Below are 25219 nucleotides of genomic sequence, written 5' to 3'. Positions count from 1 at the left end.
GGCGAGTATGATTTTTGCTCCCCGAGCAGTTGTCTGGTTTGAGTCTAGAATTTACACAGAAAGCATTTGATATTTTTCCCCCTATAAAGAGTTAGGTACTTACACACATTTGTGTTACCGCAGCTAGTTTCTTGGGTATCTCTAATAAGGTAATTATGATAATGGCATCAAGAATCATGGAGGAAACAGACATGAAATAGAACAAAGTCAAAGAAGCTTCTGATCCTACTTTAATCGTTGATTATGGGGTATTGGACGGTAAGAGACAGAAGATCGTATTCGCGTTTTTGAAAGAAGGATAGAGATACTCGGTGAATGTCGGTGATAGAATGCCTTAATTTTTAGTGAAGCATGAGAGATCTTCCCATATTAATATTTCAATCAACGCTTTAATGGAGAAAAATGGGTAGCAAACCCATCAGCAGTAGGTAGCAGACTTTGGTTTCCAGGTTTCCAGTACCAAAAGAAGTCAACAACAAGAATATATCAACGTTAATCGATTAATAGAAGATCAACTGCCACATAATCACAAATATACGGCACACAAACATAAATCAGAATTTGATACCGTCGCAAGATAAAACAACTCAAACATAGCTATCTACCTGCAAGATCGAGGGCGAGTGAGTTGACTGCCATCTGCCAACAAGACACAAAAACAGGCGACAGTGACAGTTGTGTAAGAGTGACAGTTGTGTATGTAACCTCAAATTTCACAATTTTTTGAAAACTGTTCAAATCTTGTACAAATCAGTACAATAAAAGGTATAAGGGAAGGATTAAAGCAGTAAGTGTTTGATTGAAGTAAAATCTGTGGAAACGTCCATAGAAATGTGACATTACAGCGATTATGCAAAGAAAATTTATATTCAAGTTTAAAAAGGAAGGTTCGTTTTGAAGAATTGAATTATAAATCGCAAAAATGGATGTAAAAGTTAAAATTGAACATGAAGAAGTTGATCTTCCTGATCTCATAGATCCCCAATCCTTATCAGAAGAACATAGTGTCCCAAAACACGAAATCCATACCCATACCTGTTCTGAATGTCTAGAAGATTTCAATTGCGAATTCCTTCTTAAGGTTCATCAAATGATCCATGACAAAACCCAATACTGTTTTATTTGTAAACATAAGATTCACAATAAGTTTAAAGAACATGTGATGGACCGACACTTCAACCAATGTGATGTTTGTTTCAAAACTTTCAATTACAAAAAAAACTTGGTTCAGCATATGGAGCATCACACAGGAAATTTAAATTATATCAAGTGTGAGAAGTGTGATAAAAGGTTTAGGCAAAGGGGCAGTTTGATTTCCCATATGAGATCATACCATGAAGGAGTTAAGCCATATGCTTGCAAGGTAGGTTTAAAGCACATTTAAAAATAGTTTTACTCTAAAATAGGGGATTTAATTGTCCATTTCTTAATTATACAATATTTGTATTTTACTGTAGGTACTTAATACATAAGCAAAATATTCATCTTGACATTGAACATGACCAAACCATATTAACCTATGCTCCCTCATTTTGGCATCACTTATCCGTATCTAAGCATTCTCATTTCTTTTTAGCTGCCCAACATTCAGTTCCATGCATCATAGCTGGTCTTGTGGCAGTTTTATAAAATTTTTCCTTCGGCTTCATTGCAATTTTTCTGTCACACAACACACCACTGGTTTCCTTCCATTTCATCCATCCAACCCTAATTCTATTACATGCATCTCCATCTATTTCCCCATTACTCTGTAGGAGCGATTCTAGTTACTTAAAACTCTCACTTTTCATGATCATTTCATCCAAAGATATCACTTTATCTGTGGTAACTCCATCTTTAAATGAACATTCCATATACTCTTTCGTTGTCCTACTAAGTTTTAAACGTTTTTCCTCAAGACCTTGTCTCCATTGCTCTAGTTTTAGTTCTAAGTCATCTTCACTAGTTATGTGAATTGATGTGGCCCTTTTGAGGGTTTTTTTTAAATATACCTTTTATACAGCATTTATTGTTTTTGTATCACATGGTATACAGCCAACTACAGGAAAACTTTTTTCCTTGTGGATTTTCATCTTCACTATTTACCACACACACCATAAATATCATCAGCATATAATAAGCACCAGGGCCTCGATTTTCGACCCTTCGCTTCGTTATCAATTATTCGCTATCTGTACACTAAATAGACACAAAGTGAATACCTTCCATAACAAAGCAAAAGTGTCAAAAATCGAGGTCCAGGGAATGTTACCCTGTAGTTTCTCTGATATCTCATTCAAAACTAATGAGAATAAATAAGGACTAAGCACCAAGCTTTGGTGCAATCTTACTTTCACATGAAATTTATCAGTCTTTCCTGTTCCTGTCCTAACACTAGTTGTTGCTTCCTCATACATATCTCTTACAGTCTTTACATATTCACCGGTGACTCCTTTCTTATTGAGTGCCCACCATAGAATTTCTCGAGGAACTCTATCGTATGCTTTCTCAAGATCAATGAATATCATATGAGCGTTTGTTTCTTTATTCCTGTATTTTTCCATCAACTGCCTTATAATGAAAATTGCATCTGTTGTTAATCTGCCCTGCATAAAGCCAAATTGATTATTGGATGTTTTGGTTTCTTCATGTATACTTCTATTATTTATTCTCTACCGTATTTTCATATTGTGACAAAGTAGTTTTATGGCCCTGTAGTTAGTGCATTGTTGTATATCTCATTTTTTGTGCATTGACACCATTATTCTTATGTTCCATTAAAGTTGAAGTTCATTTATTGTGTTTAATAGGGAGTCTCTGCCTTCTTTTATCAGTTCTAGTTTCACTTTGGCTACTGAGAGTGGGTTTATTTCTCTTTTGTCCAGACCATCAAGTTCAATTTTGTGTACAGAAATCCGTTCATCGCTTTAGTATTTCTAACTGTTCTGTCAGCATGCTTCCTCTTTTTATCTCTACATATTCCTGTTCTTGGTATAAAATGCTTTCTACTCTGTTTTTTGGAAGAATTTTGTGGTTTCTGTCATGTTGTTCAATGTATTTTCTCTTTTCTTCTTTTGGTGTATTTTCTTCTCTTCCTTTCTCGTTATCTTATATTGTTCTTTTGTTTGTCATGTTCTGTGTTTTTGCATTCACTGATACAGGAACCACTGTATTTTCCAATAAATTGTATTACATTTTTAGGAATGCGATGGAACTTTTACAACTTCTTCAAGCCTTGATAGGCATGTCAAAAATGTTCACAACCCCAACAATCCAAAACATTCGAAGAATGTTTTAACAAATGTATATGATTGCGATGTGTGCTCTACACAGTTTACAAACAAAACAGAACTGCAGTTGCACGAGAAAGAGCATTTTGAATCAAATAAATGTAAATTATGTGGTAAACAATATGGGGGGCTTAATTATCTTAAATTACACACATTTCTGCAACATTTCAAGACTGAAAGATGTACACATTGTGGCAAACTCTTTCATAAGAAAACTATCGAGAAACATTTGCGTTCACATGATAAGAAAAAGGTTATTACATATTGTGAGCTTTGTGATCAACCATTCGCTTCAAACTCAATACTTACAAGACATTTGGCGACACATGTCACTGCACAATGTAAACTTTGCGGAATGTATAACATAAAATCAATGAAAAACCATTTAGAAGCTCACAGAAGAGGTAAAGTACAAAAGTGTTCCATTTGTGCCAAGTTTGTAAGTGACATAGACGTGCATAATACAAACATACATAAAAATACAGAATTTCTTTTTTGCACTGTGTGTCCTGAAAAGTTCACCACAATCGTTGAAAGGACTGCCCATAATGAAGAAGCACATTTTGAAATCATAAAATGCCCTAAGTGCAAGAAACAAATGGGTAACAGCAAATTGGTTGATCATGTTAGGAAGTATCATCCAGAATTGGTGTACGAATGTGACTACTGTGATCAAGTTTTATATGGCATAGCTACTTATAATGCTCATTTAGAATCACACAAAAAAGTATTCAAACCATACACATGTAACAAATGTCTGAAGAGCTATGAAAACGAAGCAAATCTGAAAAAGCATACCTGTACTGCTTTATATTACTGCCATTTATGCAACAAATATTATACATCCAGGCATAGTTATAACTCTCATATGATTCAACAACATAAACCAAACATCATAACTGCAACCTCTACTGAAAATTTGAACGCTCTAGAAATTGGCGGCAAAAAAATATACCAATGCAAGAAATGTTTCTTGACGATGTTTAAACTGAACCGTCCACATCATTGTCATCATTTGAGTGCTATTCTTGTTCGAAGGATACATCACAAGTGTAATTTGTGTGGGTTTTTGGGGGCTACGATGGGTGGGATGAGACGTCATTGTTTTAAATATCATGAAAATGAAACTGATTGGGTTACGATTAAAGCTGCTAAAGGATCTAATAAAAAACCACAGATGAGGAGAAACTTCATATATAAATGCCATTGTGGAAATGCATTTCAGTATGAAAGTTCACTCATCAAGCACAGGTAATTAACTAATTTAGGTATATAAATATTTTTTTTTCAGTTTTGTATTTCTGAATAGTTCTTATCTTCTCCAGTATGTTTTGTTGCCTGCTAGTATTCGCTCTGTTCCTTCTTCTCTTCTCTTATTTTTGCCATTTACAATTTGATGCCTCAGAACTCAGAAGCCAATAAGTCAATAACTGTTTAAAATGAGATACTAAGAGGTTTCTGAATGTAGTTGCAGAAATGTAAGTAATTATTAAAAACAAATAAACCGTCTTTATTTATCATAATATGGGTAACATATTCATAAATACAAACAAGGAAATAATAATATTCTTCACTTCAATAAGTCATTTTTAGGGAGAATTGACTTACACCGTTTGACTTCTGAGACATCTAATTATTACTCCCAAATATTTAAATTAATGAACTCTTTCAAAAGTGTGGTATTCTATCTTGATTTCTCTCGTCTTGTTATCTTGTCTTCTTTTGTTTTTCCTTCATTAATTTCTAGACCTCTTTCCTGTGCTTCATTTGCCAAGGTTGTTACTGTTTCTTTTAATCTGTTCTTGTCTCTTCCCATAAGAACTGTGTCATCTGCATATGCTACTATTTGTGTTGAGGAGTGGTCTATAGTTTCTTTAATTAGGCTGGCGTTGACTGTTCGTTCTACTGCTGTGTTGAATAGTGTGGTTGACAGGGAATCACCTTGTCGCACTCCTGTTTCTATTGCAAATGATTTTGTACTACCTTCTACTGTTGTTTATGTGCCATATTCTATAAATATATCCTTATTCCATATAGCATTATGTGTTGTTGCCATATTCTATATATAATAAAAACACTGGTTTATAGCATCCTGCGTCTTCTGGTTCCTATTTTCTAGCCGCGTCGATCTGTCCAATCTCCGGGTCTCCAGGTCTGCCTGTCTTTTTTTTCCTTCTTCCCGGGGGTTGCCATTCCATTATCAGCTTTGGGAGTCGATATTCTTCCATTCTTTGTACATGACCATACAAACAAAGTTGTTTTTCTTGTATTTCTTCTATTATGTTTTTTCCTATTCATAATATCTCGTACTCGTTCATTCGTTATGTGTAAAACTATAGAGATGCAGACCGATCTTCTCCAGAAGTCCATTTATCGTTCGAGCAACTTTTGTTCTGCTCGCTTATTCAGTTGCCAGGTTTAACATCCATACAGTACCACGCTTTTAAAAATGCCATTATATAGCTGTGTTTTCTTTTCTTTTGATATAGTTTTTGACCAAAGTAGTGAGTTCAAAGCTCTTATTATTTTCTTTCCTTTCATAATTCTTTCCTCCATTTCGAATTGTGTCCTTCACCTTTGTTGGATTCTCGTTCCAAGGTGTACATAATCAGAGTTTCGTATGATAACCATATCATCCTCTAGTTGTAACTCATTTTTCTATCCTCCTATACACATATATTTGGTTTTCCCTATATTGACGTATAGAACCCTATTTTTTCTATTCTCGAAACAACCGGTTTGCAATAAATATTAAATCATGTTGCCATATTCTAAATTTTAAAAAATATATAAGTACACTGTGAGCTCGTACGTAGAGGGGATATTTAAAAGTTCGTGAGCGCCAATAGTGACAAGTCAGCGAACTTTTTCTGGAAATTTGACAAATTTCAAAGTGATTAATTGAACATTGAAGTTTATATTGAAATTAAAAACATTAATAGGAAAAAATATTACAGTCCATTCAGTTTACATATTCCCAACTGTAAACAAACGCGCATGGTAGCTAAACAGGGTCGTCCTGAAGTGTATCTTAAAAGCCAACACGCTACCTACAATTTGAATTTGCACACTGACCAGTTTGGACCTGTAAAATGGGAATCCGCCAGAAATATTAAATTAGATTTAATAGCCTCTTGACGAATGAGCGGGCGAATAGTAACACGTGCGTTTGTTTATAGTTGGGAATTTGCTATGTGAATGTGGTGTAGTTGGTCAAAGATGTGGTATATATTTTTACTTTAAATATACTTACGTTTTAAATACTGAATTTAAGTTTTTTTAATATTTCGTCATATGTAATTATACATTAACCTATTAATCTAAGCGCCATCCACACGATAATTGTGAAAGTAGCCGAAGTAAGAAACTAATATTTCATCAATAGAACGTCAAAATGATTAGCAAACTCTTAAAAAAATCGATTACAATTTAATTACTTTTTTGCGTTGTAAATATTACGCGATAAAAATTAAATAATAAATTTAAAAATTTCCGGCGAAAGTTGGATTAGTCATCCGCTAGTTAGCGATACCAGCGAAGCTCAGTAGTCCAGGGCGCATCTGTTTTGAGATGGACGTTGAGAGGTGACTCAAATTTTTTTGCAAAAATTGCTTGAAAATAAATCAAATATTAATATTTGAGTTATCCTCCCTCTCAAAAAGGTCCGGAACATTGTTTAAATAATCAAAATGTCAAAAAATGAAGGAAAAATTCGATTTGTTTCTTCGTTTTTTGATTATAACTTTAAAAGTATTCATTTCCGAGAAAAGCTGTACTGATATAAAAGTTGCGTAATTAAGTTTCCTACAATATAGAATTGGTTCAAAATTTAAAGAATAGTCATCCTAGTTGCAAAATAGCAATAATTGCGAAAAAAACATACACAAACAAGTATTCGCATTTTACGTTTTTCAACCATTTATGGCTACACTTAGGACCTTTCACTGAAAATAAAGCAGATAGCAAGTTGAATTTTTTTTTGCTTATAGAAGTGTACTGTACCTTTCATTTGTAATTTGCAAAATTAAAATCGATTAATTACCACGGCGTCAGGAAATTTTTTAAATAAACATTAATTTTTGGTGCTACGCGCAGGACAGCGGTGTTCGATTCACACAAGTTGATTTCCACCAAAATTTCTTCCAATCTTTATCTAATATATTATTTTCTTACTCTATATTTTGTTGTAATTTAATATTTTAATTCCACAAAAATCAAACTAATTTTATTATTGTTTGTGAAATATTGTTTAAACAATTGCATATGTTTAAAAATAATAAACTTTTATTCTCTAATTTAAAATATATGAACAAAGAAAGTTTTTGCTAATAAAAGTGTTATTTCAAAGGATAGAGTATGTGTTTTTATTTTGCAATAAACAAATTTATTTATTTATATCGAAATGTAATAAAAATTAAAATGTATCAATCATTATCAAAGGTAATTGGAATACCCAATCAGAGCAAACTATCCGCTGTCCTGCGTGTAGCACCAATAATTAATGTTTATTTAAAAAAATTCCTGACGCCGTGGTGTTAATCGATTTTAATTTTGCAAAATTGCATATGAAAGGTACAGTACACTTCTATACGCAAAAAAAATCAACTTGCTATCTGCTTTATTTTCAGTCCTGTAACATTTTGAAAAAATTAATTTTTTTGCGAAAGTTGGATTGCAAAATTTATTTTGCAAAATCTATTGAACCGATCTTAATGAAATTTACAGTACTGTTTTACTGTATCATAAAGTTTTTCTGGGTGAAGTACGAAGGTCCTAAGTGTACAAATGGTTGAAAAACGTAAAATGCGAATACTTGTTTTTGTATGGTTTTTTCGCAATTATTGCTATTTTGCAACAAGGGTGACTATTTTTTAAATTGTTAACCAATTCCATATTGTAGGAAATTTAATTATGCAACTTTTATGTTAGTACAACTTTTCTCGGAAATAAATACTTTTAAAGTTATAATCAAAAAATGAAGAAAAAGATCGAATTTTTCCTTAATTTTTTGACATTTTGATTATTTAAACAATGTTCCGGACTTTTTTCAGAGGGAGGCTAACTCAAATATTAATATTTGATTTATTTTCAAGCAATTTCTGTAAAAAAAATTTGAGTCACCTCTCAACGTCCAAATGTACTAATATTTTTACAGATGCGCCCTGGTCTACAGAGCATATAGGGAATAATCAGATTTTTTTGACATGCCATGTCTATTTCATTGGCTAGAGTTAGTGACGAGTGTATATGACGTCATTATTACATTTGGTGAGATTGGAAATGGTAACTGATGTCTGTCATAATATTGTATTGTACGTGTGCCGCATTTGTATGTGTTACCCCAAGATTTATTTACTATCCTTTACTTCTCATATCTATGTATATTCCATGTGTTTCTTCTAGTGATATATAAAACTGAGTAAGTAATTGTTTTAGGTCTAAATGTCTGTTGGTAAAACCATTAAAATGCAGCATATGTGACTGTGGATGTTCCACTAAAAGAAATCTTCTAAGACACAAGCAGAGAAATCACGTTCCCAGAGTGGTGGAAGAACCATCGGAAGAGAAAAACTTGTCCAATGCTAAAAGTCATCAATTGAAACGAAGAGCTGTACCTAGTGCTACTGTGGTAACATATAGACAAAGGAAGAAAGCACTAAAATGTAAGCTTTGTGATTATGCTTGCTTTAGTTCCAAATTTATGGGGCACCATAGAAGAACGTATCATGACAGTGACAATTTGTATTTAGAAGATCTCAATTATAAACCAGAAGTGGAAAATTATCTCTACGAAGACCACACACAAGATATAACGCTGGATGTTACTTGATAAACTTAGTTGCGCTATGTGTAAAAAATTATTTAAATCATGTTTTTGTAATAATAAAAGTCATTTAATACTTTGTTTTTTTTTTAGTAATTTAATCCCACTGATCTTATTGAGCAACCTATAGTAAATTCACATTAAAGATGAAGTAGAAATAAACAAACTAAGACCCGTTAAATGTTACTAGGAGCACTCCTGAATCATAATTTACAATGCATAAACTTTGGAAATCATGATTTGGGATTGGCAAATAAATAAATTGGCTGAATTGGCAATACCACACAAGCAAATAAGACTCATTAAAGCCACAATGGATGAAACTCAGGCATGTGTATGAATACAAAACCACCGGACAGACTTTTTAAAAATTTCGCAGGGAGATGGGCTGGCCCCAACATTGTTTAACCTGACACTGGAGTATGCGGTTAGGCAAATGCAAACTGGACGAGGAAACCTACTGGCCAACCAAACGATTCAACTAGCCGCTTATGCCGATGATATTAATATTATGAGTAGAACATCAACGGGAGCACAGGAAACAAATGCAGAGTTAAAAACACAAACAAAAATGCTAGGTCTGGAAATTAACACAGAAAAAACAAAAATAATGACAGGTGAGAAGAAATAATATAGTCCCACAAAACATTATACATGAAAATGACATTGAAACGGTTGGAAAGTTTACATACCTGGGAGTAGAAATATATGCCGACGGATCAAAAGATGGAGAAATACGGAAGAGAATAACTCAGGCAAACCGAGCTTATTTTGCCCCCTCCCATATATTTCGGCCTAAAAGTGTCCACCGAAATACAAAGATGAGAATCTATAAAACCTTAATTCGACCAATAACATGCTATGGCAGTGAAGCCTGGGCCCTGAAAGAAACATCCAAAAACAAACTCGACATATTCGAAAAGAAAGTACTGAGGAGAATACTAGGACCTGTGAAGGAAAACGGAATCTTCAGAAGTCGATACAAGAAGGAGCTTTATCAACTTTATAACGAAACATCCCTGTCAGACTTCATTAGAATACAAAGATTGCAATGGGCCGGACATATGTGATAAGAATAGGAGAGGATAGGCTACCAAAAAGAGCACTGAATGCTAGAATGCGGGGAAAGAGACTGGTTGGAAAGCGCTGGGAAGACACAGTAAACAGCGACGCACAAGTCCTTTTAGGAGTCCGTGTAAGGAAGAGAGCAGCCGCAGACAAGCAAGGGTGGAGGCAAAAAATAAAGGAGGGCAAGGCTCAATTTGGGCTGTAGTGCCGTAGAAGAAGAATAATGTATATACATTGTAAATTATGATTCGGGAGTGCTCCTAGTAGCATTTAACGTTCTTGGTTTGTTTATTTCTACTGCATCTTGATTGTACATTTAGTGAGTGCGCAGACTGCAGACTTTTTAGTCGGCTTCTTAAACAGTACAGAGAGATATGCAGATGCGCATGCGCACACTACACCGATGCATATCTCTCTGTACTGATTAAGAAGCCGACTAAAAAGTCTGCAGTCTGCGCACTCACTTAGATCCGGTACTTTATTAAGTCTCGGTTAACAGCCGGTTAGTTAGGTTTCCAAAAATTGTAAAATCACGTTCATAAATGTATGCCCAGTTTTCAAAATGAAATAAGAGAAGTATGGAAACGTCCATTGTAATATTAGCCATTTTCTAATTCTTATAACCGACGTAGTGTACAGCTGGTTCCAAAAAAAAAAACTGATACCACAGATCACTTGACTCTCTTTAGAGGTAGAGGAGGTAGGTGATCTGTGACTGATACGACTCTTGAAGCGTATTTTGTAGAAAATTGAGCAGTGTACTTTCTTCTTCTTCTTCTTTTTGTTTTTGGTCTCACTGCAAGGCAATTACCAGCACGATTTATAGGCGATCTTGATGTAGTCTGGCTCTTTAGCCATATCAAAATCGCTGACTATGTTCTTGTAAAAAGTTTTTAATGAGGTGTGATATAATGAATATGAGTTTAATTATATTTAATTTATTATATTTTGAAGGATAAATACTTATTATTTACATACTATGTCATTGTCACTGCCAAATCTTAAAATTTGTCAGATAACTTCAACCTCAAAAATGGCTGTTTGTTTGTTTATTTTATTATTTGTCTGTCATAATAAATATAATATAATGTCAGACCAATCACACACTGCTCAAAATGATCAAATCTTACTAAGAGTCGTATCAGTTTTTTTAGGAACCAGCTGTACATAGGGCTCAGGATGATGACGATGTGCAAGATCGAGTGGATCAACTATATTTCATTATGTCAATATTTCCTTATGTCAATGTCAATATGTGAGTCAATGAATGGCTGCGTTCACCAGAAATAATCGGTTTAAGTTTCAACTAAACAGCTATGTTGCAGCGCTGTAAAACTACGTTTAGTCTGGTGAATGGTATTTTTCCGTTTGACACTTTCATAGTTGGTTTTTTTGTGTTATGTATGAACCTAACCTAAAACGAGATTCGTTGTTTTTGTTGATTTATTATACTTATCGTTCAACGATAAATTGGACGTATCTTAAACAAATTTAATTCAAAAATGGATAATATACTACCTTTATTGATGTTTGAGAATGAAATGAACAAGAAATAATTTTTGGTGCTGCTGGCTGTGCTGGACTTGGCAGAGCAGAACCATTGGATGAACCACCATAAATAAATAATAATTATCACGTAAATATGAATTATGTTGAAAATATTGTTCATTAATACACAAATTTACAATTTCGTGAGCATATACAATTATGTATCTCCTAAGTTTCAATTACTTTATAATTAAAACCATTGTAAAATAAATATTTTCAAATAATCGCGCCATTATAATATATTTCTTAAACACGTTCAATATTGAAGCGATACAAATACTACGTTCAATAAAATGGCGACCGCTTCGTCAATACGTTGAAGTTTAGCCTAAATTGACGTGACGTTCACCCGAAAAATCTTAAACAGTTTCAGAGCGCTGACGTAGCGCACTGGTCTGGTGAACGCACCCATTGACGCTTGAATGACGTGCAATGACAACTCTTTTTTCCTTGTCTAATGGAGCTAGTACACGTTGGGCCAACGTGTACAGGACCACTTGGCATGAGTTTGCGATTGGCGGTCAGCGTTGGTGTACAAACCGAATCTTGTCGGTATTTGGTGCACAAATCAAAGGATTTTTGGGACTTGCGCGATCTGCCAAACAGCTGTTTGGTTATGAACACTGAACACGTTGTTGTCGTTGAGTTTAAAATATTTGTTTTCTCTTCTCACAATACTGATACTGTTTATAAGTATTAATTTTAAGGTTTTGTTTTAATATGAATACTTTTTTCGGTGTAAAAGCACCGTCGTTTGCGCCATTGTTTTTTAATCACTCTTGTTTGGCACATTTTTCTATAAGCATTGAACGCATTGTACAAATTAATTGCGGCAGCTGCTACAGTCTCCACATCCATATCCATAATCAGAGTTTGTTTTTTGTTTATTCACTAAGAAAGGTTAATGCAGACTGATAACTCCACCAACGTGTAATCACCATGTATTCATTGTTCTTACTTGGCCCAACTTATTGGCCCAACTCATTGGCCAACTAGTTGGCCCAACGTGTACTGGAGCCATAAGACAATGACATTGACATAACCTATAAAATAAAGTAAATAGACAAACATGTTATTATAAAATGTTTCCGATTTAAAATATTCTTTCCCCTAAAATAATGTAAGTTCTTCCACCTAAAATAAACTAATGTTTATTTATATGAACAGCATATTTTAATGACGGACAGATGACGTTATAGTCAGTAGCACTAGCATTACAAGTACAAAACAAGATAGATAAAAGTCCCAAAGGAATAAGGAATGTTCATTTTGTGAACATAAAAAATGTCCAATAGTAAACTGTGAAAATGGATGTAAAGGTTAAAATTGAACATGAAGAAGAAATTGATCTTCCTGATCTCATAGATCCTCAATCCATATCAGAAGAATATGGTATCCCAAAACATGAAATACATACCTGTTCTGAATGTCTAGAAGATTTCAATAGCGAATTCCTTCTTAAGGTTCACCAAATGCTCCATGACAAAACCCAATACTGTTTTATTTGTAAGAGAACACATCACAGCAATTTTAAAGAACATGTTATGGAAAGGCACTTCAACGAATGTGACGTTTGTTTCAAAAATTTTAGCTACAGGAGAAGCTTGGTTCACCATATGGAGCTCCATACTGGGAATTTAAATTACATCAAATGTGAGAAGTGTGATAAAAAATTTAGGCAAAGGAGCGGCTTATCTACCCATATGCGATCATATCATGAAGGAATTAAACCATTTGCATGCAAGGTAGGTGGGAACCTTATTTACCAATAGTAGTTATACTGTAAACTAGAGACTTTATTGATGTACTTGTTAATTATAATATCACAGTAAAACCTCAATATAACAGACTAATTGGGGGGACGTAGTGTTCATTAAAGCGGACAGTCCGTTAGTAAATTTTTTGGGTTGTCACTGGTGGGACAAAATATTTATTTAACGAATTCTGTACATGACTATTGGTTAATATTTTTTGAGACAATCTGTATTGTTAGGATCTGCTTTCTATTACTTTTATTTTAATTGAGTATTTATTTAATTAATTATTGGCTTGACGCAAATCATACATAAACAATTAATAAAAAATCTCAGGGTGCCTTTTTGTCATAAAAATTAACTAAAATTATCTTAGGTTATACTTATCCTTTCTCGTGGCTTCAGTATCTCTTAGTTGATCCTTATCGGGATAAAATAGGAAACGGAAATAAATAGAAAAATCATAAATAAGCACATACAGATACCTTTATTATCAAAAGCAATGCTCTGAAAATCTATCAATTAAATCATGTGGGCATAATTGTCCAAGTGAAACTTTTACCATATAATTAATCTAATTTAAACAAATATTTATCGCTTTGTTCCTGATACCATTTATAAAATAAGCTAAACAAACAAATTTAGGTATTTGCAAAACTACTTATACTTCCTATTAAATTATTGAAATGTTGGAATCTTAATTCATATGCTTTTATGCAAATATTTTAACTTCTGATTATAAAGAACATCTATCACGTAAGTTATTGACTGACCTTTTTGATTCACACCCAATGATGTCTCCTCTTGACCCAAACAGCTTTCTTGTTGATTATGTTAGGCTACCAATCAAAGCCCTCTCCGTTCTCAGCATCAATCCAGCAGCATACCAGCAACTATTTCTCCAAAACACAAGCCAGGCCGCTTTTGACCAGTACTCATTCAATAAACTCCAAAACTCTCTTCTCTCTTTCTCTCAATAATAATCTCCTGAGACCCAAGTATTTTTTTTTACTTGGTATCACAAATAATTTTAATACTATAATTCTTGTAACTTACTCTCTTGGACTTTACAGAATCAAAGAGGTTTTTCTTCTCGATTTGATTTGTCTCTTGTTCCACTTTTCATCTACTCTCCACTATCAAACAACCACTTGTACTTGCTTCTGAACTATACGCGAAAACTTTCGACTGCCCTTCCTGGATGCCGGCCACACAATGATCTTTCTTTTCCAAACTGTCTCAACATTCAAACTTTTCTTTCCCCATTCCAAATTGCCAAACCAATCAGAAACATTTCTCTTTCCACATTCCTCTTTTTCATTCAAAAAACCCAGGCATTCTTTCAAACAATACTTCTACTCATCCTAATCACTTTCCGGAAATTATACAAATATTCTTGTGCTTAAAACAAACAGCCTTAAAATTCCAAATCTCTCTACCTTTATTTTTCTAAAAACTAATAATTACAGCTACCTGTGGATTTTACCTTCCCGTAACAAACAATCTTTTTAAATTATAATCCGAAATAAATTGTCATTTCACTTCACTGTATTTACAAATGTCTTTAAGTCTTCAGGGAAAAACTCATTAAGGAGAAACCCACTGCGTAAAAGCTACCTTCTACTAAATAGTTACAAATCAATATTCAGGGTGTATCAAATTTATGTGCCCGCCTGTCCGCGTTATAATAAAAAAATTAAAATTTTTACTCTATCTTTGATTGATAAAGTGATACATAATAGTATAGTGTTCACAATCACAATTCACAATTTCACTTAACACCTTTGCTGTGTTTCTCCTATTTTCTTGCCTATATTTAGTAATTTGTTCTAGGTACATATTACGTCTGTTGACTATTCTTTGGCTTTCCATAACTAAGTACTTGACGTTTACTTATTGTTTTTAATTTAAACTCCATTTTCTTTATCCAATTTTGAAGAGTTTTCTCACATCAGTCCATATTTTGACCCATTGTTTCCAATTTATTTCTTATTATTTCTATTTTATTGCTTCTGTAGCAATCATATATTGTGGTTTTCAATAGTTTTATAAGTGAAGAATATATAGGTCTTGAAAATTTATAGTCACATCATTTCTTGTGATGATAGGGTTCATTTTTTAACTATTTTATATACAGTAGAAGCAGAATTTATGTTAAATCAGAAGTTGCTTGTGTCAATAGTGTTTCATCGAAGCTGAATTTTGCACATAGATTTTTGTAAACATTCAAACATATCTCACATGCTGTGTTTCAGCATATAACTCTTTCATGGGCAGAAATGCTACAGCAAATTTTACCTTTTTTAGACGGATTAGAGAAAATCAGTGTAAATGCAGTACGAAATATGTACCACTGCCTATTCCAGTGAATTTTTTGTGGTACATTTTAGGTACCGTCGCCCTTGAAAGAGTTAAATGCAATATAATCTTTTTTATGGGTACTTCTTTTTAGGAATTACATTCACACTAGCACTGGCAGTTTCTACAAAATAAGTGTCATCGTACGCAATATTTACATTATCCCACGAGTACCACATCACTATTCAAAATAATTAAATTACAATAATCAACACTTTACACTCTACAAACGAAATGCTAAACCACTATTCAAAATAATTACAGCAAACAAATCTTAACATCTATCAAGGAACACACACTACAGTAAGGCATGGGTACCAAACTAAACATTTTGCACAAAACTTGTATATAGATATCGGACGTGTGAGCCTAAAAAAGATGTGTTTAAACGAATCGCCTCTTTGAAGTGTTTGAACTAATATGTTTTTTTAAAGGATATCGTATTTCATCGGCTTAAAGCTATTCCACAAAATACTTTACTCTTACTATACCTTTAGTCTTTACGAGGCATATATGAGTTGTAACACACTGTGGCAAAGGTTCACTATGGGACATATATGACTCGTAATGTAGTCAACTTACGTTTATAAATATCTCTAAACCTAGTGAAGGTGTTAACTGATAATTTCGGAATGTACCTATGGCCCATAGATATGGGGCACAATTGTATTTTTCATTAAATGTGTATCTTTTTCATTTCTAGCAATGTGAGGGAACTTTTACAACTTCTTCAAGCCTTAAAAAGCATGTCAGGAACATGCACAATCCAAACAATCCAAAACCGCTCAAGACATATGTAAAACATGAATATGATTGTGATGTGTGTTCTAAACAGATCACAAACAAAAGAGAACTGGAGTTGCACTATAAAGAACATTATGAATCAAATAAGTGTAAATTATGTGGTAAAGAATATAAGAAACTTTCAAATTTCAAATTCCATGTATTTCGTCATCATTTCCTAACTGAAACATGTACGTGTTGTGGCAAACTTTTTCATAAAAGAACTATCGAGAAACATATGCAATCACATGATGTCAAAAAAGCTATTAGCTTCTGCGAAATTTGCAATAAACCATTCGGTTCAGCCTTATCACTTTCGATGCATTTAGTGAAACATAGGACTGCTCGATGTAAACTTTGTGGGTTAACGAAAATAAAGTCGATGGAAAAGCATTTAGAAGCCCATAGAAAAGGTAAAGTACAAAAATGTTCGATCTGCGGTAAGATTGTGGGTGATATAGATGCTCATAATAAGAACACTCATAGGAATACACAGTTTATTTTTTGCACCATGTGTCCTGAAAAATTTACGTCAGTCTCCGAAAGAAATGATCATCATCAAATAGAGCATTTTGCGACTAGGAGATGTCCTAGCTGCAAGGAACAAATGGATGACTTCAAACTGGACGAACATTGTAGGAAGTATCACCCAGAATGCGTGTATGAATGTGATTATTGTGATGACGTTTTATACGGCATATCTAGTTACAATGCACATTTAGAAAGGCATACAAAGAAAGCGATCAAACCATACATGTGTAACAACTGTCTAAAAAGCTATAAAAGTGAAGCAGGTCTGAAAATGCATACCTGTACATCTTCACACTACTGCCATCTATGTAACAGATATTATACTTTAAAGAGAAGTTACAAAACTCATATGATTCGAAAACATTCACCACAAATCATAACTGCAAACGATACTGAAAATTTGAACGTTCTTGAAATTGGCGGTAAAAAGCTATACCAATGCAAGAGGTGTTTCTTGACGATGATGTTTAGAATGAAGCGTAGACATTATTGCCACAGGGGGGCGGCTGTTCTTGTTCGAAGGATACGACATCATAAATGTAATTTGTGTGGATTTTTGGGAGCTTCGATGGGTGTGATGAGACGACACTGTTTTAAATATCACGAAAATGAATCCGATTGGGTTACCATTAAGGTTGCTGGTAAAAAACCGCTGATAAGAAGGAACTTCATATATAAATGCCATTGTGGAAGACGATTTAAATATGAAAGGACACTTAGCGATCACAGGTAATTTACGTTTATCTAATGTTTACCTTATCATTAATTTAATATTGTCTTCCCTATCTTTGTAGTGTTGTCCCTTCTAATGGAATTGTTACGGCCTTAACATATTTCTTTAATAATCCAGCCTTGTACTATATTTACTTTATCACTATCACAAAAGAATCGAGTTTTGTTAAATGTCTTTAATGTAAATTTTTATTACCTCATAAAGCAGATCGACGGTTAAACTGCAAAACCTCGTAAGTCGTTTTTTTTTGGTCAATTATTACTTTTATACTTTGTTGGTTTATACTTTTACATATCTTTTAAACTACTTGTGGTCAGCTTGTAAGTCAATATTTAAATTTAATGGTACTATAATTGTATACAGGGGGTACGAATCAAACTGTGTTTTTTCTCAAACTTTGGAACACCCTGTGGAATGTTCTAGCTTTTATAAAATACTGAAATTAAAACCCAACTATAGTCTCAGGTTTTCTTAACATTCTGTTTTTTGATTCATTCGCTTATGTTGGATAATAAAAAAGTTAGGCACTTTAACAACTACCCCTGTTTTTCGTCAATACAGGGTGTTTTTAAATAAGTACGGCTAACTTTAAGGGGTAATTCTGCATGATAAAATAATGACAGTTTGCATTATAAACGTATGCCCGCAAATGCTTCGTTTCCGATATAGCGGGTGTTGAAATTGTTCTTACAAACTGACGATTTATTTATTGCTCTAAAACGGTTTATGATATGCAAATTAAATTTGGTAGATTTTAAGAGGTAGTTATTGCGCATTTTTTGGCATACAGTTAAACATTTTATATTCACCATTGGCGTGCATACGGGTATAAACATTAGATATATCCCGTATGCACGCCAATGGTGAATATAAAATTTTTAATTGTATGCCAAAAAATGCGCAATAACTACCTTTTAAATTCTACCAAATTCCATTTGCATATCACAAACCGTTTTAGAGCAATAAATAAATCATCAGTTTGTAAGAACAATTTCAACACCCCCTATATCGGAAACGAAGCATTTGCGGGCATACGTTTATAATGCAAACTGTCATTATTTTATCATGCAGAATTACCCCTTAAAGTTAGCCGTACTTATTTAAAAACACCCTGTATTGACGAAAAACAGGGGTAGTTGTTAAAGTGCCTAACTTTTTTATTGTCCAACATAAGCGAATGAATCAAAAAACAGAATGTTAAGAAAATCTGGGGCTATAGTTGGGTTTTAATTTCAGTATTTTATAAAAGCTAGAACATTCCACAGGGTGTTCCAAAGTTTGAGAAAAAACACAGTTTGATTCGTACACCCTGTATACAATGACAATGTACCTGTCTAGCAACAATATTATTACAGCGATATTGATAAAGAATAAGACTATAACATATTAAAAAAATTACTTAAATCGGATATCAGGTTTAGGAAATACAAGTCATTAAAAATTACCCATTTTTTTGGGGTGCCCGTTTTTTGCGCCGGTGAATGTATATATCTTACATAAAAAAAATTTGCAACATATATCTTGAACAAAGTTGGTGAAATACAGCAGCCCTGGCGCAGACCCTTGTTGACTATGAACTTTTTAGATAGTGTGTTGCCAATTTTTACTTGTAATGTAGAATTTTCATATAGATTTTTTAAGGCTTTGACTAGAGTGTAGCTGATGTTAGTTTCTTGTAGTGATTTCCACAATTTAGTCACAGGAACGCTGTCGTATGCTTTACGGAGGTCAACAAACATGAGATGGGTCTCTTGATTGGTTGCTGATTTTTTTTCAATTAATTGTTTTAGGCAGAAGACATTATCTGTGCAAGTTCTTCTAAGATTTCTAAGAATGCGCCCGTACACCCGGCTTGTTACTAGTTACCGATATTCCTCTGTAATTTGAGCAATCCAACTTATTTCCTTTTTTATGAATGGAAGAAATATAATCTACTTTCTATAAACTGGGCGGTATGACACCGTTTATATATTTGTTCATACACCAAGTAAGTGCTTGAAAGAGTTTATCTGTGCCACATTTTATTAATTCGGCAGGAATATTTTCTGGCCCTGGAGCTCTACCATTTTTTAGTTCATTTACAGCTTTCTTCACCATATCAACTCCCACTACTATCTCTTCGCCTTCAACGAATACTTCTGTTGGTGATTGTGTGGTATATTCGGCTCTACTTTCTGTTAGCAAACTCTCGTAGTATTCTTTCCATTTTTCTGTTGATATTAGAGAGTTATCAAGTACAATTCTATCCATCCGTTATTTTGACACGTAAACGCTATTTTTTTACGGTATAAGTTTTAACGTATATGTAATTTTAGAGTTATCAAGTGCTTCACGTTAAAAGTTGGTAGCTGTCAGTCAAATATTGTATTTGACAGCAATATATAATTAAATTTGTTTAAATTTTTTTCTATTTTTGGTTTCTTTCATCGAAGATACATAATATTTTGTAATTTTGCCTGGTTTTGTACAATTTGGATTTCAAATTTTTTCTAAAGAAATATAGAAGAGATCTTACAACAAGCAATAAGGTACTTGAGACCAAATGACGAAGATTTAGAAAAAAAAAATTTAAAATAAAATGTTTTTCACCAACTTTCCACTAACTCCAAATGTTAGCAGATGGTCAATCAACCAAGAAAACAAAGACAAAACACCTATTAATGTACAGAAATAAAATTTCATAACAAAGAACAGATGACATAACCACACATAACAGAACTTAAATGTCCGAGTCTTGCCGAATTGGTGCGATTCGCTGCTAATGTTACCGTATTTCAAGCCCGCTATCCGACGTACCGTAACGTAGCCCGTAAACGTTAAAATCATTTCCGTTATTCAATTTTCATACTGCGCATGCTCCATTGCTAAAATAACGTTACCGTATTCTCCTAGAATTACTTGATAACTCTCTATTAACTGAATAGAAGTAGTATTTCTTTCTGTGTTCTTTATTTTGTTTAAAAATTTTCATGTCTCCTAACACTTCCTTCCGCCTATGTAAGTGTTGATCTCTTGGCATTTCCTATCCCACATTTCTTTTTTTGCTGCTGTTACTGCTTTTCTTGTTGTTCTTCGTAGGTCCAAATATTTGTCTTTGTCTACTTGATGTTTAGTACTTAGCCACCGTGCGTACGCTTTCTTTTTCTTCATTATTAGGTTTTGTATGTCTTCGGTCCACCATAGCTTTTTACTGTGGCGCTCGGATTTTAAACCAAGCGCTTCTTTTGCGGCTGTTTGCATACTGTCTATTATATTTTCGTACACTTCTTCCACGGATACATTTTGGATTATATCTTCTAATTTTTCATTTAGTCTTCGTTGATATAGTGTTCTCGTACTTTCATGTTGTAAACTGTCTAGGTTGTAATTTGTTGTGTTAAAAATTTCTGTGGCTTCAGGTGGTTCTTTTGTTTTCTTGGATCTAAACGGAAAAACTATTTCGGACTTTACCATAAAGTGATCCGAATCACATGATACTCCTCTATATACTCTTGTATCCATTACTTGTGATGTTGTATTTTGTTTTGTAATCACGTAATCTATGATCGATTTTAAATTTCTGGTTACCTGAATCCATGTATATTTGTGTATCCTTGTGTTTAAAAAAACCGTTTGTTATTTTTAGCTGATGGTTTTTGCATATTTGAATTAATCTTTCACCATTATCATTTTGGGTTATTTCTCCATGTGGACCTACCACTTTGTTGTTTACCTTCTGTCCGACTCTACTATTCAGATCTCCTGCTATCTCCTGCTATGATCACTTCCCTAGTACTTCCAATTTTAGTAATTTCGTCATTGATTTTCTCAAAGAATTCGTCTTTAATAGCATAAGGCTGATCATCAGAGACTGCATATATACCGAGAATAGTGACAGGTTTTTGGTTAATTGCCATGTTGATTCTTATGATATTTTCATCTACGGCTTCAAAATCTGTTATTTTGCGTTGATGTTTTTTATGTATCATCACCAAGCCTTAAACTAGCATTTACCTTCCATACATACGTGTGCTTATTTTAATGATATGTATATAACACTGAATAAATATTTGTTTTAGGTCCGAATGTCTGCTGGTAAAGCCATTCAAATGCAGAATATGTGACTCCAGATTCATATGTAAAGGGCATCTTTTACACCACCTGAGGAAATACCACGTTCCCAGAGTGGTGGAAGATCCATCGGAAGTGAAAAACTTGGCCAATGCTAAAGGCCATCAATTGAAACGAAGAGCTGTACCTAGTGCTACTGTGGTGACATATAGGCAAAGAAAGAAAGCACTAAAATGCAAGCTTTGTGAGTTTGCTTGCTTTAGTTCCAAATTTATGGGGCACCATAGAAGAACGTATCATGATAGTGACAATTTGTCCTTAGAAGACCTCAATTATAAACTAGAAGTGGAACGATATGTTTGTAAACAAGAAGGAACATTGCCAGATGTCACCTGACAAACTTAGTTGTGCTATAGGAAAAGTCAAACAATAAGGAATGCACGTAATGTTTCCCTTGTTGCCATATTCTAAATTTGAAAAAATGTATAGGGAATAATCAGATTTCTTTGACATGCCTGACATGCTATTCCTATTACAGCGAGCATTTCATTGGGTAGAATTAGTGATGAGTTTATATGACGTCATTATTATATTTGGAGAGATTGTAAATGGTAACTGACGTCTGACATAATAATAAAGGTTAAATATAATGTCAAATTATTGTTTTCAAATCCTATTTTATTTATTTAGTGTATTTTAACGTCAGTTTATTTTTTAACCCTTCCCTATCCTTGATTGGTCGATTAGGTCCGTAATAGTTTTGTTGTATGGTAGGTTTAGTTGGGCGTTAATTTTAAGAAATGTTGCTGGCTAAATGGACACAGCTCCCAAAGGTCACAAAAGAAAAAGAAAAAGAAAAAAAAATAACACACAAAAATCTTACATAACCTTCTATATTACATGACTTTGACACATGTATTACAGAGAGTTATCTTCGTTTCACACTCTTAAAGACAAAGAGAAACGGTGTAGCCGGTAGCTGTTTTGGTAAATATACATATGTTTTTTATTCGGCAACAGCGCTTTCCTGCTAAACCTAATGGTAGCAAAAAAACTAATATACGAGGAAAAGTTTGTTGAATTATTTTCACACCATACTGGTGGGGAGGGGGGTGGGTGGGTTATGATGTCATTTAATCTATGACGTGCACTCCTAATTGTTTGACTATCAGTTTATATGTAAAAACTTTATTAAATCATGCTTTATTAATTAATTATAGAACTCAAATTATAGTTTGTTTTTTTTATTAAGTTAATCCCTTTGCTTTTATGAAACATAATAAACTGATACAATGGGAGTATAAAATAAGCAAGAGAATTCTTTAAAGTAGCAATATTACAATAACCAAGTTAAAGCTTTTGGCTCAGTGGTAAGAGCGCCTTCCTTTGGATCGAAAGGTCCGAATGGTCGTGAGTTCGAATCTCACCAGGGTCAGAAATTTTTCGTTTATTATAAATTAATAAATGAAAATGGTTTTTGTCCTTGTGGGATCGGTACTCACCGGAGGGACCGCAGACGTTCGTATACAATTAGCGTCTCTTTGCAAAGATAATGACGTCGACTTTGCAAAGTAACAAGACACTTACTCAACACACACACACTACACATGACACTAGGTACCTAACTGCAAAAATTCACCGTACCTACCATGCCAATGGCCATTAGTTGTCGATGAGGCATTAGCTAAATAAAAAAAAGTTAAAGCTTTCGTTAAATGTTTAATAGAAGTTTCAAAATTCTACATCTTCTCTACTTTTAATTATGTATCTATAAATTGAGTGACCTATTGATTCCAAATTCAATAGGGTTCCTCCTGAGACCAAGAGTGCCAAGTTTCAGGACTATGACTTTTATTTTAAGAAAAAGAAGTTTCTAAAGTCCCAAGTCAATCTTTGGAAATATGACTCCTTTTTCTTATTCCATGCCTCTCCATCACATTCAGTTTGCATACACTTTGCGCCGACTTCTTTTTCAGATCTTTGACGGTGATCCCTTTTCTGTGTGTGGTTTAAGGGCCTTCAGTACCTCCAGATCTTTTTCCATCTTAGTCTTTTTGCCGTAGGGTATATCTAGCTATTATAATATATTATTATTGTATATAAGTTTTGCTACTTTTCTTTAGTTGCGATTGTTAATCCAACCATTTCTTTTTTTGTCAATTAGTTTGATGTTTAGTATTTGTCTCTTCATGGATCTTTCCATTTTTGTTACTTTTCCATAGAGAAATAAAGATACATACAAAGACAGAGAGTATACATTGATTGAATACACGCGATCTAGAATACGCCGACAATATCTGCATATTAGGACAAAGGCTCCAAGATGTGACCGACCAATTGGAAACACTTTCCACTGAAACCAATAAAATAGGTTTGAAAATCAATATTAATAAAACCAAATCCACGGGAATAAATGCAAGAAACAAAATATTATTTACTATTAACAACATGCAGATTGAAAATGTGGAAAATTTTACCCATCTTGGAAGTGTCATAACAGGAAGCGGAGGCACAGAAGACATATTCGTATGAGGTACGAAAAGCTCAACAAGCATTCAGCATACTCAACCCTATTTGGAGGTCTGGCCAGTTTACTAAAAAGACAAAGATCCGAATATTCTAGTATTCCAGTCAAATGGCATGTCTGTTCTACTCTACGGATGTGAAACTTGGAAAGTGACAAAAACTCTTACAGATAAACTGCAGGTCTTTGTTAATAAATGCCTTCGAGGAATTGTTCGTATTTTCTGGCCTAACATCATCAGAAACGAAGATCTGCTACACTTGAGCGAACAAAAGAGGGTAGAAAATGAAATAAAGTCAAGAAAGTAGGGTTTGATCGGCCACACACTCCGAAAAAATTGCTCCAGTATTGCAAAGGCTGTCCTAGAGTGGAATCCCCAAGGAAAAAGAAAAAGAGGTTGCCTAGCACAAACTTGGAGAAGATGCATCATGGACGAGATAAGAAGTCAAGTCCAAAGTCTTGGAATGAGGTGAAGGCCTTAGCGCAAAATAGAACTTGATGGCGCATTTTCACCGAAACTTTGTGTTGTGCTTCACTTAGGAGTTCAAGAACACTGATATATTAGACAAGACTAACTCAAAGGCAAGAAGTATACTAATTTGCCAATATGTACCTACACAGTCATAGGACTAAAATATCAAGTTTCCCTTCTTTTCTTTTGCCTCTTGCATGCACTACTTTCTTGCTTGGACGAATTTTTTCTGTTTTCATGCAACATATTTTAAATTTAAGTTGGATTTAGAATTTAGATGGTTTGGAAATTTTTAGGTCTATAAT

General features: G+C 33.8%; 2 protein-coding genes across 2 annotated transcripts; both read left to right on the top strand.

Annotated features, from left to right (window-relative positions):
- Positions 1–666: 666 nt before the first annotated feature.
- LOC114335153 (zinc finger protein 62-like) lies at positions 667–9172 on the top strand. The gene is made up of 3 exons (XM_028285327.2): positions 667–1363; positions 3181–4520; positions 8706–9172. Exons 1-3 carry the CDS (start codon positions 923–925, stop codon positions 9097–9099), a joined length of 2175 nt encoding a protein of 724 aa, XP_028141128.2. The 5' UTR covers positions 667–922; the 3' UTR covers positions 9100–9172.
- A 3068-nt stretch (positions 9173–12240) lies between these two features.
- On the top strand, positions 12241–22785 carry LOC114335152 (zinc finger protein 26). Its single transcript, XM_050662587.1, has 3 exons — positions 12241–13454; positions 16525–17864; positions 21927–22785. The coding sequence occupies exons 1-3, from the start codon at positions 13017–13019 to the stop codon at positions 22312–22314; spliced, it is 2166 nt and encodes a 721-aa protein (XP_050518544.1). The 5' UTR covers positions 12241–13016; the 3' UTR covers positions 22315–22785.
- The last annotated feature ends 2434 nt before the right edge of the window (positions 22786–25219 follow it).

The sequence above is a fragment of the Diabrotica virgifera genome, chromosome 9, assembly GCF_917563875.1.
Source record: "Diabrotica virgifera virgifera chromosome 9, PGI_DIABVI_V3a".
Lineage (NCBI taxonomy): Eukaryota > Metazoa > Arthropoda > Insecta > Coleoptera > Chrysomelidae > Diabrotica > Diabrotica virgifera.
The sequence above is the reverse complement of the archived record's forward strand: the minus strand, read 5'-3'. Positions and strand labels throughout refer to the sequence as shown.

What these genes read in the sequence shown, in the direction of transcription:
- LOC114335153 (XM_028285327.2), top strand. Translation starts at nt 923, where the DNA reads ATGGATGTAAAAGTTAAAATTGAACATGAAGAAGTTGATCTTCCTGAT. An exon ending in TTAAGCCATATGCTTGCAAG is followed by an intron (nt 1,364 to 3,180) that starts GTAGGTTTAAAG and finishes TTACATTTTTAG; the next exon opens with GAATGCGATGGAACTTTTAC. An exon ending in AGTTCACTCATCAAGCACAG is followed by an intron (nt 4,521 to 8,705) that starts GTAATTAACTAA and finishes TAATTGTTTTAG; the next exon opens with GTCTAAATGTCTGTTGGTAA.
- LOC114335152 (XM_050662587.1), top strand. Translation starts at nt 13,017, where the DNA reads ATGGATGTAAAGGTTAAAATTGAACATGAAGAAGAAATTGATCTTCCT. An exon ending in TTAAACCATTTGCATGCAAG is followed by an intron (nt 13,455 to 16,524) that starts GTAGGTGGGAAC and finishes TTTCATTTCTAG; the next exon opens with CAATGTGAGGGAACTTTTAC. An exon ending in AGGACACTTAGCGATCACAG is followed by an intron (nt 17,865 to 21,926) that starts GTAATTTACGTT and finishes TATTTGTTTTAG; the next exon opens with GTCCGAATGTCTGCTGGTAA.